Source organism: Canis lupus, chromosome 12 (genome assembly GCF_011100685.1).
Source record: "Canis lupus familiaris isolate Mischka breed German Shepherd chromosome 12, alternate assembly UU_Cfam_GSD_1.0, whole genome shotgun sequence".
Classification (NCBI taxonomy): Eukaryota; Metazoa; Chordata; class Mammalia; order Carnivora; family Canidae; genus Canis; species Canis lupus.
In genome coordinates, this window is record NC_049233.1 from 44,428,509 (window position 1) to 44,449,602 (window position 21,094).

A 21,094-nucleotide genomic window follows, 5' to 3' on the forward strand; every position below is an offset into this window, starting at 1 on the left:
TACTATACAGAAGTACCATGTGAACATCCATTGATTATCTTAAAAGTATAGTTGTAGAAATTTGGGGAAAATTTTACTTTTTAATCTTTCTCTTTTTGCCTTCTGTTTAAGGATATTAATTTAGATTCAGTAATAGTTGATCATCAAGATGATTCCTTTAGAGCAGAAACAATTATCAAGGATTATTCATACATTATACATATTGGTAAGTACTTTACTCTTTATTAATGGAAATAACTCCAGTTTCTTTTAAGTTTGGCAATAACTTGGTCTACAGTCTAGGTAGCTATAATATTTTATCTGATATTATTTTGGTTTGTCATTTTTGATGATCTTTTTTCGTTTTTTTCCTTATGCTTAATGATAGTGCTCGCAAAAGGCAGCATGACTTCACCTTTCCCAAGTTGAAAGAATTGAATGCAGTTGAAATCAATAATATGAAATAATTTGTTGCCTTGGCTTTGTTAAGTGTCTTTTACTTGACACCTACAAACAGATCTCTGGAGGCTTGCCACATGCTCCTACTGAGCAGCCATCACTAAGTGGTAGTTCCATTGGCCTGGGTTTTTTTTGCCAGTTCTGTCGTGAGAAGTCAGAGGCTACACCAAAGCAGCATGAACTGTAAGGTCTACCAGATTCTTAATCTACTTTTCACCCAAACTACTCTAGAATTTCACCCTTTTCTTCTCTAATGAAAGTAATATTATTCTGGTTAGAAGTTAGAGATGAAACCAATAAAAACAATAACAAGAAAATTGTGTTTTAAGCAGGCATTCTTATATTAAGAACATATCATTTACTTTTGCAAAACAGACTGATTCCCTGGACATCAGCTGACTCAGGATTCTATTCACTGCTTTATTGTATCGATGAAGTACTTTTTGTCTTCAATTTGATCAGAGTTTTCAGTATTTTTTCTTTCCTATATTCTCCATTCAGTAGATCAATCAAACTGAAACCTTAAACTTTTCTTCTAGAAGTAATAACCTGTCCTGTTTTTTCTTCACATAAGATCTAATGCATAGGGGCTCCTGGGTGGCTCAGTCGGTTAAGTGTCTGCTTTCAGCTCAGGTCATGATCTTAGTGTCCTGGGATCTGACTCCCTGGTCAGTGGGGAGTCTGCTTCTCCCTCTCCCTCTGTCTCTCTCAGCTTATACTCACTCTCTCTCTCAAATAAATAAATAAATAAATAAATAAATAAATAAATAAATCTTAAAATAAAATACTAATATATATTGCCTTTAGGGGAGAGTTTTAACCAAACACTCAGATATCTAGAAAAGTATAGGTTACTCATTAGCACTGCATGATTTTTTAAGTCAAACCTCTGTGTCACCATTTATTATTTTTCAAATACTTTATTACTGATTTTGTTCATATTGTACCTAACAATATGTAACACCCAATACAAAAGAAACAAAAATTCCACAGTTAAAGATATGACTCGTAGATGCTGATACTGGATTGGAAGAACTAAAATAATGCAGAATTGTAAATTCCAGATAACCATGAAGTGGCTTAGAATGGCTGTCTATAAAAACATTTCTTACATCTTCCACTTCTGGAATGCAATTTCCATAAGGGCAATGTTTTTTCTTTCATTAACTGTTGTATCCATAATGCCTAGAAAGTAACACATAGATACTCAATAATTTTATTTCAATAACTGAATGAATATTCAACCTTAGAGAACCATAAGAAAGGAAGAACTGAGCCCCAAGCCTGGTCTGTATGTACATCTGTACTTGTGCACACATTAGAGAATAAGCACTTCAGGTATTGTATCCTTACCAACCCTGCTCGCTTTGTGGTTTGTAGGTTTAGACTAGTGTGGGTTACCCTCTTGTGGGCAATTGAGTATTTGCTCTTTAATAGGGAGAGAAATTGAAAAGTTGAAAAACTTTATCTGTATTTAAATAATTGGAGATTTTGGTTGTGTACAATTTCTTTCTTTTGGCTATCAGAATATGTTTTACTTATCCTGAGAGATTTGAAATCGTATGTTTAAGAACTTGTTTAGATGATCTTACATGGTATTCAAAGACTGTATGAATTGAAGTTGTATTTTAACTAAACATATTTTTATTTCCTAGGGCTATTAACTAAGCATATTTTATTTCCTAGGGCTAAGCCATGAAATTCAAGAAGATTTTTCTGGTAAGCTACCAAAAATAATTGTGTGTATACATACACATGTATATATAAATACATAGGAAGAGAGAGACAGAGGGAAAGAGAAAATAAGCATTTGTCTTATTTTTCTTATGTATACTTTTATATTGCAAAACAAAGGTGACATTTTCTATATAAACAAATACACATAATTTTTATAAATATGTTCTCCCACTGGTTTCCCGGGTTTTTTTTTTTCCTCCTTATTCCTTTAATTCTTTTACCCTTTGCTTTTTATTTCCTTAGAAGAAAATTCTTGTATTCTTTCCTTTTTCCCTTCCTTCTTTAGTTCTGTCCTCCTCCTGACATGCAACATGTAGAAATATACTAGATCAGACAAATTTTTCTTAGGTGTATATATTTAAATGTGTGATGTTGACAGGATATTAAATAATGAATATTTCTGCATATACAAATATAGTGTGGAATTCACAAAGCTGTTTAATAATAGAAGATTCATAGAATGGTGGTTTCTTTCTTTTTTTGTCGTTTGTTTTTAGCTCTATTGATGTGTAATTGATGAGATTGTAATATATTTAATTGCATGATGGTTTGATAGATGTATACATTGTATAAAGATTCCCACAATTGAGTTAACACATCCATCACCTCACATATTTACTTTTTTGTGTATGAGAACACTTAAGTTCCACTGTCTTAGCATACTGTAATTATACAATAGTATCAACTGTAGTCACCATAGTTATATATTAGATCCTCAGACCTTAACTGAAATTCTATACCCTTTTATCATCTCCCCATCCCCTAACCCCAACCCCAGCAACCACCATTCTACTCTCTTTTTAATGAGTATATGACTTTTCTTTCTTTAAAGATTCTACATATAAGTGATACCATGCAGTATTTGTCTTCTGTGTGGCCTATTTCATTTAGTGTAGTGTCTTCAGTGTCATCCATGTTGTTGGAAGTGGAAGGATTTTTTTTTTTAGGCTGAATAATATTTCATAATATAGATAGAGATATGTGCACACATGTGTAAATGTATATACTTTAAGAAAATATATATCATATCTTATTTTAAAGTACTGTCAGAATACCTTATGCCGGTACTGTGCCTTCTCTTTCCTATATACCATAGCAAGCTCTGTAAATTCTATCAATTAAAATCAAGGACCATGTTTCTATATTTGTTAGGCTTCAAATAAATGCTCATTGAAATGAATGTATTTGACTAATCTATTTTAAAAAGGTATTGTTAAATTGCTGCTGAATTATGTATTTACCTTGAGGAAGAACATATTATTTCTAAAGATAAACTAAAATACATTTTTAGGTCTTCAAAAGAATATTCAACTCATAAAATATAACCAGTATAGGAAAGTCTGTATTTTATTACTATACCTGTATATTCTGAACTTAGTAAAAACTTAAGATATCCTAAAAGGTTTTAAATTAAGATTCATATGTACTTTATTGATTCATGAGGCTTTTTCTTTGTTTAGTTGGCTCAGTATTGAGCTACTGAATTATTCATAAGAACCCATCAGGTCCCAATTAAGAAATGTTAAGACTATAAATTAAATTTGCTTTTATAGGTCCACTCAGTGATAATTTGTATATGTCAACCCCCTTCTTTTTTTTTTTTAAGCTATGTGTGAATTACTTGCCATGGCTGTATTTAAGCTTGAATGAAAACTAGCAATACGTATTAATTTGGCCTTTGATAAAGTAGTTTGAAAGAAGTTAATTTGAATCATAAAATAAGCTGGATTTAAAATCATTTAAGGCATAAACAATTTTGATGTATATATATACAAAGTCTTAACTTACTAATGGTCCCTGTTATTCGTATCAGATCACAACATTTGTATTGTTTGAGATTGATTTTAAAATGTATTAGATTTACTTTAATTGAATACAAATGGAACTTATCTTCTTTTTAGTGCGAGTTATTGAGAATGTGGGAAAAATAGAGATTGTCCTAAAGAAAAAAGAGAATACTTCTTGGAAACGACTTGGTCACCCCCTGGAGAATCACAATTCACTTATTCCAAAGAAAGATACAGGTATGCTGTGCTACTATTTTGAGTTCTGTGTTCATGAAATTGTATCAGTGATGCAGTTGTACCAGATTTTGGAAGGCCATTTTGGGATGAGCCAAAGGTTCTCTTGTATCTCCCTGTAAGAAGTTGAAAAAGAACATTGTATCTGTTTTCCTCCTTTTTTCAAATTGAAGTATGATTGACATATAATATTATGCTAGTTCCTAGTATATAACATAATGATTCCATATTTATAGACTTTATGAAATTAAGTCTAGTTAACATCTGTCACTGAACAGTCACAAAAACTTTTTTTCTTGTTGTGAGCTCTTTTAAGATCTACTTTCTTAGAAACTTTCCAAATATTTGTTACTGTATTATTAGCTATAGTCACCCTACAGTATATTATGTCTCCATGATTTATTTATTTAATAGCTGGGAGTTTATACCTTTTCACACTCTTCACATTTTTTGCCCACCCTACCACTTCTACTCTGACAACCTCCAGTCTGTTTTCTGTATTATGAGCTTGGGTTTTTTGTTTTGTTTTGTTTTGTTTTTTAGATTCCACATATAAGTGGCATCATATAGTATTTGTCTTTCTGTGCCTTACTTGTTTCACTTAGCATAATATCCTCAAGATCCATCCATGTTATCACAAATGGCAAGTCCTTCTTATTTTTTAAAATAGCTGAGTAGCATACCATTTTGTGTGTGTGTGTGTATATATATATATGTATATATATAATATATGCCATATCTTATTTATTCATTCAATTAACAATGGACACTTAAATTGTTCTCATATCTTGGCTATTATAAATAATGCTGCAGTGAACATGGTCGGGGTACATATATCTTTTCAAATTAATGTTTTTATTTTCTCTAGATAAATACCCACAAGTGGAATACTGGATCACATGTACTTCTATTTTTAATTTTTTGAGAAACTTCCATGCTGTTTTCCATAGTGGCTGCACCAATTTACAGTCCCTTCAATGGTGCACAAGGGTACCCTTTTCTCTGCATCTTTGCTAGCACTTGTTATTTCTTCTCAGAAGAAGCACTTGTTACTTCATTCTCACAGGTTTAAGGTGATAGCTCATTGTGGTTTTGATTTACATTTCCCTGATGGTTAGTGATGTTGAGCCCCTTTTCATGTACTTGTTGGCTATCTGTGTGTTCTCTTTGGAAAAATGTCTGAGTCCTTCAAATTTTGTTTTTAGATTTTTAATCTATTTTTTAATGAGATTGTGTTTTTGCTGTTGAGTTGTATGAGTTTTTTAAAATATATTTTGGATATTAACTCTTGATTACATATAAGATTTGCAAATAATTTCTCCTTTTCAGTAGGCTTCCTTTTTGTTGATAATTTACTTTTCAAAAAAAATTTTTATTTAAATTCAGTTTAGTTAACATATATTGTATTAGTTTTCAGGGGTAGAATATAGTGATTCATCAGTTGTCTATAATACCCAGTGCTTATTGCATCAAGTGCCTTCCTTAATGCCTATCATCTAAATACCCATCCCCCCACCCACCTCCCCTCCAGCCACCCTCAGTTTGTTTGGTAAGAGTCTCTTATGGTTTGCCTCCCTATCTATTTCCATCTTATTTTATTTTCCTTCCCTTCTCCTATGTTCATGTTTCGTTTTTTAAATTCCACATGAGTGAAATCATGGGATATTTGTCTTTCTCTGACTTATTTCGCTTAGGATAATACCCTCTAGTTCCATCCATGTTGTTGCAAATGGCTAGATTTCTTTCTTTTTGTTGGCTAAGTAATATCCCATCATGTATGTGTGTGTGTGTGTGTGTGTGTGCGCGCGCGTGTGTTATTTGTCAATGGACATCTGGGCTTTTTCCGTATTTTGGTTGTTGTGGACATTGCTGCTATAAACATGAGGATGCATGGGCTCCTTTGAATCTCTATGTTTGTATCCTTTGAATAAATACCTAGTAGTGCAATTGCTGGATTGTAGGGTAGCTCTATTTTTAACTTTTTGAGAAACCTCCATAATGTTCCAGAGTAGCTGCACCAGTTTAATTCTTACCAAGAGTGTAAGAAGGTTCCCCTTTCTCCACATCCTCGCCAATATCTATTGTTTCCTGGGTTGTTAATTATAGCCATTCTGACCAGTGTGACATAGTATCTCATTGTGGTTTTGATTTCTATTTCCCTGATACTGAGTAATGTTTAGCATTTTTTCATGTGTCTTTTGGGCATTTGCATGTCCTCTTTGGAGAAATGTCTGTTTATGTCTTCTGCCCATTTCTTGACTGGATTATTTGTTTTTTTGGTGTTGTGTTTGATAAATTCTTTATAGATTTTGGATACTAGCCCTTCGGTAAGACATATGCAAATATTGTTGACAGTTGATGGTTTTCTTTACCGTGTAGAAGCTTTTTAGTTGATGTAGTGTCCCACTTTATTTTTGTTTTTATTGCCTTTGATTTTGATATCAGGTCCAAAAAATCATTGCCAGGATCAATGTCAAGGAGCTTACCATCTGTTTTCTTCTGGGAGTATATAGTTTTAGGTCTTACATTCAGGTCTTTAATCTACTTTAATTTTTGTCTATGGTATAAGATAATAGTCTATTTTCATTATTTTGCATGTAGTGTCCTGTTTTCCCAGCACCATTTATTTGAAGGGCAGTCCTTTCCCCATTGTATATATTCTTGCCTCCTTTGCCATAAATTAATTGACATATATATATGGGAGGGTTATTTCTGGACTCTATATTCTGTTCTGTTGATCAAATGTGTTTTTATGGCTACTATACTGTTTTGCTTACTATAGCTTTGTGGTATAGTTTGAAAACTGGGAGTGTGGTGCCTCCAGCTTTGTTCTTTCTCAGGATTGCTTTGACTATTTGAAGTTTTTGTGATTCCATACAAATTTTAGGATTAAATGTTCCAGTTCTCTGAAACATGCTATTGGTATTTTGATAGTGATTACACCGAATCTATAGATTCCTTTGAGTAGTATGGACATTTAAAAAAAAAAAAAAAACAATATTCATGGATTCCTACAATTTGTGAACGTATTATTTCTTTCCATTTATTTGTGTCATCTTCAGTTTATTCCATCTATATCTTACAGTTTCAGAGTGCAGATCTTTTACCTCCTTAGTTAAATGTATTTCTAGGTATTTTACTCTTTTTGAGGCAATTGTAAATGAGATTGTTTTCTCAGTTTCTCTTTCTGTAGTCCATTATTAGCGTATAGAAATGCAGCAGATTTTTTTGTATATTGATTTGATATTGCAACTTCATTTATTATTTCTAACAGCTTTTTGGTGGAGTCTTTAGGGGTTTTCTATATGTAAAAACTATGTCATTTGTAAATGGTGACAGTTTTACTTCTTCCTGGCTAATTAGATGCTTTTTATTTTTTTTTTTTCATGCCTAATTACTCTGCCTGGGACTTCCAGTATTATGTTGAATAAAAGTGGTGAGAGGGGGCATCCTTGTCTTGTTCCTGATCAACTTTTTGCCATTGAGTGTAATGTTAGCTGTGGGCTTCTCATTCACAGCCTTTATTATGTTGAAGTGTGTTCCCTGTCTACCCACTTTGTTAAAATTTTCAATCATGAGTGTTGAATTTTGTCAAATGCTTCTCCATCTATTGAGATGATCATATTTCTGTATTCCATTTATTAATGTAGTGTATCACATTCATTGATTTGTAGGTGTTGAACCATTCTTGTGTCCCTAGACTAAATCCTTCTTGATCATGGTGTATGATCCTTTCAATGTATTGTAGAGTTCAGTTTGTTACTATTTTGTTGAGGATTTTTATATTTATATTCATCAAGGTATTAGTCTGTAATTTTCTTCCCTTCTGGTATCCTTGTCTGGTTTTGGTATCAGAGTAATGCTAGCCTCACAAAATGAGTTAAGAAGTATTTCCTCCTTTTCTTTTTGGGGGAAGAATTTGTAAAGGCGTGGCATTAATTTTACTCTGAATGTTTGGTAGAATTCACCAGTAAAGATATATATAATGGCCCTGGACTTTTGTCTGTTGGGAGGTTTTTACTTACTGACTCAGTCCTTTCTATTAATTGGTTCATTGAGGTTTTCTTCCTTTTTTTAAAAAAAAAAAAAAAAAAGATTTTATTTATTTATTCATTCATGAGAGACACAGAGAAAGAGAGAGAGCCAGAGACACAGGCAGAGGGAGAAGCAGGCTCCATGCAGGGAGCCTGACATGGGATTCAATCCTGAGTCTCCAGGATCACAACTTGGGCTGAAGGCGGCACTAAACGCCTTCAGGTTTGCTGAGCCATCTAGGCTGCCCTCATTGAGGTTTTCTATTTTTTTCATGATTTGGTCTTGAAAGATTGTATGTTTCTAGGAATTTATCCACTTCCTCTAGGTTGTTCAATTTGTTGATGTATAATTGTTCATAGAATTATTTTATGATCCTTTTATTTCTCAGGTACCAGTTGTAAAATCTTCTCTTTTATTTCTGGTTTTATCTATATGAGCCTTATTTTTTTTTTTTCTTGGTGAGTCTAGCTTAAGATTAGTCAGTTTTACTTAGCAGGGAACCAGCTTTTAGTTTCATTGATCTCTTTTATTGTCTTTTTAGTGTGTTTCATTTATTTCCACTCTGATATTTAATATTTTCTTCCTTCTGCTAACTTGGTACTTCATTTGTTCTTTTTCTAGTTCCTTGAGATGTGAAGTTAAGTTGTTTAATTGAGTTTTTTTGTTTGTTTGTTTGTTTGTTTGTTGAGGTAGATATTTAGCATTATGAACTTCCTCTTAGAACTGCTTTGCTGCATCTAATAAATTTTGGTATGTTGTATTTTCATTTCATTTATCTCAAAGTTGTTTTTTTTTTTTATCTCTCCTTTGATTTCTTTGTTCACTCATTGGTTATTCAGACATGCTGTTTAATCTCCATACATCTGTGAATTTTTCACTTTTTCTTGTAATTAATTTCTAGTTTCATACCATTATAGTTTGTTATTATTTTAATCTTCTTAAATGTATTAAAATTTTTTTGTGACCTAACATGTGATCTATTCTGGAGAATGTTCCATGTGCACTTGAAAAGAATGTGTATTCTGTTACTTACTTTTGTTTAGAATGTTCTGTGTATATCTTAAGTCACTCTGGTCTAATGTGTCATTTAAGGCCTGTGTTTCCTTATTGATTTCTTTCCTGGTATAAGTGGGATATTAAAGTTCTTTTCTATTACAGTATTGTCAATGTCTTCAGTTAGGTCTGTTAATATTTGGTTTATATATTTAGGTACTCTAACTTCTGTTGGATACATATATATTTACAAATGTTATATCCTCTTGTTGGATTGACCTCTTTATCATTCTGTAATGCCTTCTTTGTCTCTGATTACAACCCTAGTTTTAAAGTCTATTTTGTATGATATAAGTATAGCTATCCCAGCTTTCTTTAGGTTTCCATTCTCATGAAACATCTTTTTCCATCCCTTTGCTTTCGTTTGTATGTGTCCTTACATCTGAAGTGAGTCTCTTGTAGGCAGTATATAGATGGGTCCTGTTTTTTAAGCCACTCTATGTCTTTTGGCTGGAGAATTTAGCCCATTTACATTTAAAGTGATTATTGACAGGTATGTACTTTTCCCCATCTTGTTCATTGTTTTCTGGCTGTTTTGTAGTTCTTCTTTGTTCCTTTCTTCTTTTCTTGCTCTCTTCCTTTGAGATTTGATGACTTTCTTTAGTGTTACACTTAGAAGATTTCTTTTTTGTTAACTTTCGTGTATCTACTGTAGGTTTTTGCTTTATGATTACCATGAGGCTCACATACAAAAATCTATATTTGTAACGGTCTATTTTAAGTTGATAACAACTTTAAATGCATTCTACAACTCTACATTTTTCCTCTTCCCCCAGACCCATGTTTTATGTTTTTGATGTCACATTTAATAAGAACTTTTTCTTGTATAAACCTTAAATAATTATTATAGTTGTTTTTATCATTTTTGTCATTAACCTTCTTACTAGCTTTATAAGTGATTAACCACTACCTTTACTATATATTTACCTTTAGCAATGAAATTTATACTTTCATATATTTTCTTATTACTAATTACTGCTCTTTCTTTTCAGCTTAATGAAGAATCTCTAACATTTCTTGTAAGACTGGTTTAGTTGTGATGAACTCCTTTAGCTTTTACTTGCTTGGAAAACTCCTTTTTTTTTTAATTGAGATTAAATTTCAGCATCTACTATCCAATGTTTAGGAATTACAAAGTTGTTAGGTAGTGATACCTGAATGTAGAAGCCCACTTGTGCTTAGATTGTTCAACCATTTACTCCTTCAAGTTCCTTTTTATAAAAGGTGCACAACCAAGTTTTAAGTTTATACTTTTTATGCTCATCTCATTTTTTTATATTAAGGAAGACATGTTTATTATTTTTCTGCTTATCTCAGCCATTATCTCAATTTACTCCTAAAGGATGTAATTCATTTCCTTCTTCATTTCATTTCTTTATTCATTTCCAAAAGGTATGCCTTTTATAAATGTTCGACCTGATGAATTTTCAATGAATGTACACTTTTTTTTTTCTTTTTGGAAATTGGTAGGATTTATTTCTTGTTCCAAGAATTTTGAAATTTCACAATTTGATATGCCTTAATGTAGGTCTGTTTTCATTTTTCATGCTGGCTCTTTCTACTTGGAGCTGTCTTTTCATTGTGGAAACCTAATGACCTTCCATTTTGAGAAATATTGATTTTCCTTCTCTTTATAGTCTGTTTTTGCTGTCTAAAAGTGTTCTTATTTGAAACCTTTTAAACTTTTAAACAGCTCATTTTTTTCTCTCATACTTTCAATTTTGTCCTTTTGTTCTTTTTTGGGGGTGATTTCTTTAGTTGTGTCTTTCAGCTCTTCTACTGAGTTACTTATTTTCAACTCTTATGTTTAACTTCTGATTGTCCTTTTGTTCTTTTTTGGGGGTGATTTCTTTAGTTGTGTCTTTCAGCTCTTCTACTGAGTTACTTATTTTCAACTCTTATGTTTAACTTCTGAGAACTCTTTTAATTTATATTCCTTTGTTTTAACATCCTATTCTTCCTTTTTTTTTCCTTCTTAAGAAAGGGAGAGAGCAGTAGGCAGGGGCGGAGGGAGAGAGAGAGAATCTTAAGCAGGTGCCACACCCGGTGTGGAGTCCAACATGGGGCTCCATCTCACAACCCTGAGATCATGACTTGAGATACAATCAAGAGTTGGACTCTTAACCAACTGAGCCACCCAGGTACCCCTAGCATCCTATACTTAATAGCCTCTGATATCTTTTTAATAATTACTGATAGAGCTTTTGAGTTTCCCTCTCCCTGTGTAACCTCCATCCCCAAAGTTTGTTTGTTTTATTCTTTCATTTTAGATGTTTCTTTAAATGTCTGCTCATCCTTGACTATCTACTCCTTGACTATCTACTCCTATTTCTGGGGGTGGAACTCGCAAAAGCTGCTCAGAAACGTTGTGCATATGTGTGTGCCTTATTAACATTAATATTAACTATATGGGTGGAATGTTTCTTTGGGAAAAATTCAATGACAGTTATTTTGTCAGAGTCTGGAGAGTGGACAGTCTCCTACTTTGCATCCAGAATTTCAGAAGTCTTATGGGAAAAGAAAACTGGGTGTCTGTAAAATTAATTTCCTTTGTTTGTTTGTTACCTAGCATACTATATTATTGCTAAGGCTGTCATAACAAAGTATCAGACTGGATGGTCTGCTAACAGAAATTTATTTTCCCAGTCTAGAGGCCAGAAGTCCTAGATCAAGGTGTTGGTAAAGTTGGTTGCTTCTGAAGATTCTGTCATTGGCTTATAGGTGGCCATCTTCACATGGTCTTCTCTCTGTGTGTTTATGCCCCTTATTGCCTCCTTATAAGGATATCAATCATATTGTATTAGGATCACCCACACTAATGACCTCATGTTCACTTAATTAACCTTCTAAAAGAACCTATCTCCAAGTAGTCACATTGTGAGGTACTGGGGGTTACAGCTTCAACATAGGAAAATTGAGAGGAACACAACTCAGCCTATAACATCTACCCAATCCAGAGACCCTTTGTTTTACCCACCCTAGAGAATACCTTTCTAATACTTTGCCAGAATAGAAGAGAGTCCGTCATGTGGCTAGACTAAGTAGGGGAAGACTTCAGAAAAGATAGGGGGTGGTAGCATCTAGGTTTCTTAAATGAACTTTCATCCAGAAAGTGGTTTCAGCTCCACCTTCACTATGATTCCAGAGTGATTATAATCCAGAGATAATTGGTCCTGCCAATTTCTGAGCCTTCAGGGATTTTGTTGTTGTTGTTGTTGTTACAAATGAGTTGAGTTTTGGCTTTCTTTATTTCTAATTTAAGATTCAGCTTTATGGAGTCTGCTGAGTCAGTTACCAGGCTCTCTTTGCCTTGTCAGCTCCTAAAGTTTTGTTGCTTTTCCTTATTTCCATTCTTTCTGTTCTTGCAGGCTTATGCCTCAAAAAACAACCACACACACACACACACACACACACACACACACACACCTTTGCTATTACTTTAAGGGAGTTAGAAGGAATTAACTGCATATATTCGTATTAGCATCTTTAAATATTTAAAATTATTATAACTACTTAAAATTACAAAGTTATATTTGTGGATAATACATGATTTCAGAAAAGGTATCAGGTAGCATTGTTTTGAGTACACATTGTGAGTAGAAGACTGTTGTAAGCACTGTGTTAATTATTTTCCCAAATGAAAGAATATACACTGACATGAGATTGAAGAATACTTTTATAAAGCAAAAGACCAGCAAGAACAAGTTCTATAGTACAAATTGAGCATATTCTAAGCTAACCCCAAGCTAACAGATGTGGATCAGTTTGATTGTGAATGACTCCCTCAAAGAAGTGAATTTCAGGCAATGTTGTGAAAATAACTTTCAAACAGATAACAAAAAACTATGAAGGGTTTTCCAGGAAGAGCTTCAAATTGTTACTAGGTACTTATTGTGCCAGGCATTTTGCAGATTATAGAGAAAGAAAAGTGTAAGCCACAAGTAGGGAAAGGTCAAATAGACTTCTTTTATAGGAGCAGAGGTCCAAATTTTGTGGTATTAGGAAGGGAGCAAGAACATAGAGGAATAATAGTGTGATCTAGCAGATCAGAAGAAAATAGATAAAGCCAGTGACAATGAAAAGAGGTATTTTTTTTTAATTTTTATTTATTTATGATAGTCACACACAGAGAGAGAGAGAGAGAGAGAGAGAGGCGCAGAGACATAGGCAGAGGGAGAAGCAGGCTCCATGCACCAGGAGCCCGATATGGGATTCGATCCCGGGTCTCCAGGATCGCGCCCTGGGCCAAAGGCAGGCGCTAAACCACTGCGCCACCCAGGGATCCCCGAAAAGAGGTATTATTAAAGTGAAACCTCTTGCCCTGAAATTATCAATCTAGTGGTTGAAAAATCATAGCAAACCAGATAAAAGCCAAGTCCAGGAGATAATACTAAGAACAAAGGGCAGCCTCCATTTGGAAATTGTTAGAATGAGCATCACTCAGGTTTTCTCAGTAATTTCCCGAGGCTTTCCAATGAACTCTTTTGCCTCTGCCATAAATTTCTGCTTGTGTCATGAGCCACCAAGAAAGCTAGTTTTAGCTTTCTGGTCTGAAATTGGAGCCATGCGAGTATTTTTCATTGAATTGGGTTTTCCACTTTGGAAAATGACTCAGAGTTTAGGGAACACTTTTATTTATGTGACTGAATCAGCAAAGGTGATTTCTTCTTTGTCCTTTCCACTCCTTAAATCATGACAGAAATTGTAGATTATTTTATTCACTAGCAAAGCTGAACACTTACATCATCAAATTATTATGATTAACTTGCTGGCAGTAATGTCACATGTTTCCAGTCTGTCATGTGATTCCTAGGTTTTCAATATGTTGAAATGACTGACTTTAGTGATGCTAAAATGCTGGCTTCCTCTAATTGAAATTTCTTGGCTACCTGAATTTTGTTTGAAAATAAGCATGTAAATTGAAAACTTTAATTTTTTAAAAAATTGTTTTAAAGATTTTATTTATTAATTAGAGAAAAGGAGAAAAAGTGTGCACAAGTAGGCATAGTGGCCAGCAGAGTGAGATGCAGAAGCAAGGAGCCCCAATGTAGGTGGGGCTCAATCCCAGGACCCTGGGATCATGACCTGAGCTGAAGGCAGACACTTAACCAACTGAGCCACCTAGGCGCCCTGTAAATTGAAAGCTTTTAATGTGATAACCTTCTCATATCAGATCTAGGATTTACTTTTACAAAAGATTAAAATAGAGCAAAGAACATAATTATAGAGGAGAAACTATTTTATTTTTACCTTTAATCCAAATGTTGTATGTGATATTTTAAGCTATATCAGTGGAACTAGACTACTATTTATAAATTGCATGCTTCCCATTTTTCCCCCCGAAAGGTGACAATGATGAGTAAATTGTGTGTGTGTGTGTGTGTGTGTGTGTGTGTGTGTGTGTGTGTGTGTGTGGCTGAGGAACTTGTCTATCAAGGGTCAGAAACTGATAGGTAATTGGGTTACTATTTCTGTATCCAACCTAAAATTTTATTTTAATTGCAGTTGCCTTTACTGTGGGGACTTAGATCACCAGATAAAGTTAGTTTTATAGATTTACCAACAAATAATTCAGTAAATGAATATCAAGATACAAAATTATAAAGAAGAGTTTTAAAAATTTTGAACAATTTTGATGTCAGCAGCCACATATAAAACTATATGTTAAATATATGTATTGAATTTGTCTTTTTAATCTAAGTTGAGCTATATAAAATTGCTGATATTCTACAGTTTTTAACCTAGAAAGCTGACAATTTTGCATGGTTTGACTCATACTTTATTTTTTATTTTTTATTTTTTGACTCATACTTTAGTCATAGTTTCTTAACTGCAGACACCACACACATTATACGCCCACACACACCCACATACACACACTCTGAGGTACTGTCTGTGCTCATAAATATGCTTGTGGACACAATGTAAGCAATCATTTAATTCAGCCTTTTTTTTTGTGGGGCCTCTGATTCCACAGCCAAGCTACTTGCTCATAATGGAACAGACCTTCTTGCAAGTGTAAGAAGAGCTACCCTCACACTTCTCCCCAACATTTGCCTGTACATCCATGTTTCTTTGCTGCCTATAATAAGCATTCAAAATTACTATAAATAGAGAAATACTGCGAAGAAAACTTCCCTGTGCTTTGTTCTCTTAAATTATCTCTTCTACCCTGCACACATGAAGTTGTGCGTACTCAGGAACCATGCAATGCTTTGGCATCTTGCTGTCTTATTTTCATCTCTTTCAAAGTGGCCCAGACATGAAAGTGGTATTTGTAAATATATATATTCAAATGTTTAGACATATAATATATGGGTCTCTGATTATATTCTCACTCTGGGTCCCAGAAAGGAAAGGACAAGGAGATCATTTGAACCTTCATTTCTCCTTCTAGCTGAGACTTTGTTCATTGATCCTTTGTCAGTCTGATACTGGATTAGGTGTTCTAGGATATACAAATGAGTCCTTTAGCTATAATCTGGTCTAAGCTACATGCTGGCACTAAAAATGAGGTGACTTCAGTAATGCCCTTTGGTTTTGCTGTACAGTGCTACACTCTGAAGGTATGTGTGTACAGGGCTACCATGGGAACAAGTGGAAAGATTTAGTGACCAGGGTCTTTAGGGCCCAAAGGGACAAGGGAGGAAGAGAATTGGGTGAAACCATGGCCAAAATGATTTCTTAGGATTATAAGTGAATTTCAGTTTTCCACAAACCATTGATTATTAGGTATTTAAGATCTGGAGTAAATTTGTACCTACTTAAATATTTTTAGGTTAAGAAAAAAAGGATAATTAGGAAAAGAAATACATTATCAGAGTTGATTCCTAATCATTTCTGTAAATGCTGTTTTATAAGAGAGGAAATAAGCCAATATCATCAGTCTGGTCTGGCATGCTGTTTATGTTCACAAGAGTTTTATAAATGAAAATATTAATGCTTTTGGAATTTCTGTAACAAGTTCTTCTAACCTAAATGCTATTATTTTGCTCTGTATGCAAATGTATATTTCCTGAGCTTGGGATATTAATTTCAAATATTTTCAGTATGAATAGAAACAGTTTGTTTCTTTTGTTTATTTGTATATTAGTAGAACAAACTGGGAATTTTCATTTTTCACTTAAATTAATTTTCCAGATAATGAAAACTTACACTCTTAAACATAAAAATTTATTTTTTTGTTTTAATCATTTCTTGAGAATTAAAAAGCTCTATAATTCATTCATACACATGGAGAAATAGAATGTTTATTTTTCCCGCATTTATCAAAGATGTTTTTCTAAAATTATTTAATAGCACTAATATTGTTAAACCTGAAATATTTGAATTCCAAGACCACTCTGTAAGAAAAGACTTTAGGATGTAGTTTTTTTTTTTTTTTTGATTATCAAATATTTTTCACATTTGTAATGTAGTTATATAGCTGTGAATATAAAGCTTAAAAGGTGAAATTTTTAAAAAGTGAATTGATGGAGAGGTGAATTAGGTTTTGACTTCTTAGAATGTAATGCTTTTAATATGCTATAATTACAAACATGAGAAAATAAGACTCAATAAAGTTTGTTTTTCAAACTATAAAAGTATTGGTATGTTTTAGAAAATAGATATTTCAGTAAATAAAATGAAATTCTTACTGTAAGATTTTCAGACTCCTGATAAATTTTTAAAGCACAACAGGCATTTTATTTAGTGATATTCAAGCTTGCTAAAGCATAGAAGCTGGGTCTCTGCTTTCACTTAGTGGGTCTAGTGTTACTTCTTATTTATTCATCAATAAGAAAATGAATTGCTTTCTAGGTTTGAACTACAGAAAGTGCCAGTTAATTTCCAAGGAATGTGTTACTCATGATACGAAGCTTTTCTGCTTGATGCTGCCACCAAGCACTCACCTTCAGGTGCCCATTGGGCAACATGTTTACCTCAAGCTAACTATTACAGGTAAGGTGAATAGAGGCTTTGGGGAAACATGTTCCTTACTTACGAGCAGTTTCAAATCAGTACTGTCCTTTTAGGAAGTAACCATTTAAGTTACTAATACAGGTTTCTGTCAGCTGAGTGAGTGATAGCCCAATTCCAGGTTTGTAGATCCAGTGTTCCTCCATGTGGGAGCCATAGCCATGCCTCATCACTTTAGGGAACAGAGAAGCTGCCACTGTCAGAGAAAGAGAGTTCCATCAGCATTGTAATGTGTTCCTCAGGAAACTGTAAAGGAAAGAGGTGAGGGAGTTCCCAAGTGTTTCTTTGGGGAGACAACTACCGGCAACACATAAACTATATCTTAGTAACCGTGTCAGATTGTGTCATTTTCAGAATGAGTAGGTGATCATAAATGATTTCCTTACATATGCCACTGGAATAAGAAGCTCTATGAAGATATTCTTGACTGAATTTTCCCCCTCATTCTCATCCTAAAGTTACTTTATGTACTTGTTTTAAATACCCTTCTTCACCACATCTACCATTTTCTTGGTCTTTCAAAGCAGCAGAAGGTCACATTCTCACATCAGTCAGGCCAGCTGACTGCCAGCCAGAACTTGGTAGGTGCAGCATGTTACCATGACACTAGGGAGCTCCTCTCTACATCACCACCACTGCCAGGCTGTCATTCAATCCCTGGCATCCTCCCTAGTGCAGTTATTGTTGATGACTTATCATTTACAGGTAGATGAATTATGTATATATCACAGAGCCACATATAAAATGTTGGTCTTTCCAGTGTGTGGTGACTCCTCTTTCTTTGGAATTTGGCTAGCTAAAATATAACATCAATTCTTATTAAATTTATCCTGTTTTCTTAATATTATATTCTTAGAAGTAGTCAGACTAACATATTTTCCTTCAGTTGCCAAAGTAACGTATCACATATCAGAATGTTAAAACAATTCAAAATGTGTAAAGTAAAAAGTGAAATTCTTCCCCTTCTCAACCCAAATGATCCCAGTGACCATCAGTAACCATTGTTAAAAATTTGTTGAATAATTAGTTATTATGTAAATACCTTCTTACATCTCTGTGTAAACTTTGGTTCCTTTTTTTTTTCTGTAGGCCCATTATAAAGTTTATGTTCCAATAAAACAGATGGTTGTCTAAATTTATTACCATAAATCTCTATCATCTTAAGCCACACTTAATAAAAATACATTGTTTATATGATGGGTAAAGTATTGATTTGTGTAAATTATTTGAGCACACATAGGCTTGTGTGTGTATGTATATATATCCACACACATATACACTACATATAGAAAATATAGTTAGAATTATATACACATTAAAAATACTGTTTTAAATATGTACTGCTGGCATCATAAAATTAGAATGTTTCATCTTTATTGAGAGCTGTTTAAATTTTTAGAATTGAATTTCTTTGTCATGACTTTTTCTAGGTACTGAAATAGTGAAGCCATATACACCTGTATCAGATTTCCTACTCTCAGAGCTCAAGGAACCAGTTCTCAACAATAAATACATCTACTTTTTGATCAAAATCTATGCTGCTGGACTCTTCACACCAGAGCTTGATCATCTTCAGATTGGTTGGTATTCTTTATAAACCTCATTTGTGTTCTAGATTGAATCCCATGTTATACTGTCCTCTAGTTATGTACACGTGAGAGTCTATCAAATAATTAAACTCAACATGTCTACTACCAAAGTCATATTCTCTTTGTCCCACCCAACCTATCCTCACTACCACATTCCTCATCTTTATTATTTATAGCCTCACTGTTCATCCTTGGCTCAGTCTGCAGGCCTGAGTCATCTCTGACTCCATCTTCTCCCTCCCGGTCCAGTCAGCCACTAAGTTCTAGTGAGTCTGCCGCCCAGTGATTTTTTTCTTTTTTTTCTATCCCTTCTGCCACCCTGTCAGATCAAGCCTTCATCATTTCTTTCATGACCGCTGTTCTCTCGCAGTTGCCTCTAACAATGTCTTTCTCTTTTTTGTTTATCTGCATTTCCAACTGCCCTGGGGATACATTTAATCATGTTGTTCTGCAGCTTTGAAATTTCTGATGGGCATCCATCACTTAACTCATTAAGTCCTCTGCATGGCCTACACAGACTTTCATGATTGTTCCAGCTTCCTCTCTCGCAGTAACTACTAGTATAAATATAGAGTGCTTGTGCTGCTCAGAGTCCCACAAATTTGCCATCCTCATGCATAGGTACGTGCAGGCGCCTCACGTAGGACGCCCATCACCCCTTTCTCTACCTTTCTCTACCTGTCAAGGAGCCTTTTTTTTAAAGACCCAAACAAAATGTCAGTCCCTTATGAAGCCTCCCTTCTACTGAGCCCCTCAGGAGAACATTTTGTTCATAGCTCCAGGATAAGAATAAATAACATTCCTTCTTTACAGACTGTAACTTTGAGGTTGAGGATAAAGACCATCTTAACTTATCTTTGTAGTTCCTGTACCTAGCATGGCACTTGGCACATAATAGGCTCTCAATAAATGTGCTCTGGAAGAATAAAAAGACTATAATGAAATTTACTAAGATTTCAAGACCCCTATTCTTATTTCTGACCCTTTTTCTGTATCTTCAACTTTTCACTGCCTTCTGTTTCACAGTAAAAGTGCTTTTCCTATTTCTAACACAGCATTCACAGTAACATCCAGGTACCGGTGAAGTAGATCACTAAAATTTGAAAATAAAGAAAGTTTGTTGATTTCTGAAAGTTAAGCCAGTCTATACATAATGGATATGTTTAGTCCTCTTTGGTTACATAAATCAAAATACTGAATATAAATGTGAACCTAAAGAATCTTGAAATGCCTGCAAATCTAGTGAGGGTGAGAGGTTCATCCTGTGGTAGACTGACATGATTGTAATATAGCATGCGGACACTAAACTGATGTTCTCATAACCTATTGATAGAGATAGTGTGAAGAGCAGGGTGGAGAATTAGCCTAGAGCTTGGAAAAGGAAAGCCCAAAGGACTAGATGAGTGTTTTTTCAGCTTCATCCTGGGGAGCTAGACGTAGTACAAATATTTGTGTCACTTAGAGGATGACATACCAGCATGGTAGTGATAACTCATGAAGCCTCATCATGGCCTAAATGAGCTACCCTATGAAATTATCCGCTTCTTTGTTTCAATTCCATGTTCATTGAGCAACTGTTATATGACTGTTTTGGACTTCCAAATGTTCTGATACTGGGAATGGGATGCCCTGGATGGGGTGTGTAATGTTCAGGTCACGAGGTGAGGGTTGCCTTCTGTAAATCAGTTGCCATTCTGGCAGGTGTATTTTATCTTGTGAACTGGATTAAAATCAGGTACCTTGCCTGAGTCTAATCAGTTTTCTGACATTCGAAGGACTGGACTGCTGACAAAAGTTATCAAGTTAACATCATTCTTTGAGGCATCTTTAGTAAACAATCAGCTGACTTTTTCCTGAAGATATTCTGATCTTATGGTCCTTTTGAACAGGGAGCATCTGTTCCTTTCTAATACTTAATTCATCAGTTACTAAAAGATTCTTACTATCCTGCTTACTATAGACAAGAAGGAAAATATTATGAGCATTAAAAATAATAAAGCAAAGTATTTGAAATTGTTTTTAAAATGTTTAACTGCATTTTTTATTTTTAAAATTACATCGAAAATTTCTGAAATGTCCTAAAGGCAGTTCTCTTATATGAGTGATACATAGTGATTATATCAAATGCACTGCAGAAAAAATGTTTCTCAAATATTCTTATTCTAGATAGAATGCTCTAAGTACAGTTTCTGGTCTTTGTTTTTATAGGCATTAAATTCAGAACAGCTGTTCTTTTAATCAGTAGGTCTTTTCAAAGATTTG

General features: G+C 34.0%; 1 protein-coding gene across 2 annotated transcripts in view; it reads left to right on the forward strand.

Moving 5' to 3' along the window:
• CYB5R4 (cytochrome b5 reductase 4) overlaps positions 1–21,094 on the forward strand; it is a 76,931-nt gene that overhangs the window by 39,622 nt on the left and 16,215 nt on the right. For both annotated transcript variants that reach the window (XM_038554645.1, XM_038554646.1), the window contains 5 exons: positions 112–205; positions 2,125–2,157; positions 4,077–4,199; positions 17,085–17,225; positions 18,674–18,823. In XM_038554645.1, coding sequence (XP_038410573.1) covers positions 112–205; positions 2,125–2,157; positions 4,077–4,199; positions 17,085–17,225; positions 18,674–18,823 — 541 coding nt within the window. The remainder of the gene's footprint in view (positions 1–111; positions 206–2,124; positions 2,158–4,076; positions 4,200–17,084; positions 17,226–18,673; positions 18,824–21,094) is intronic.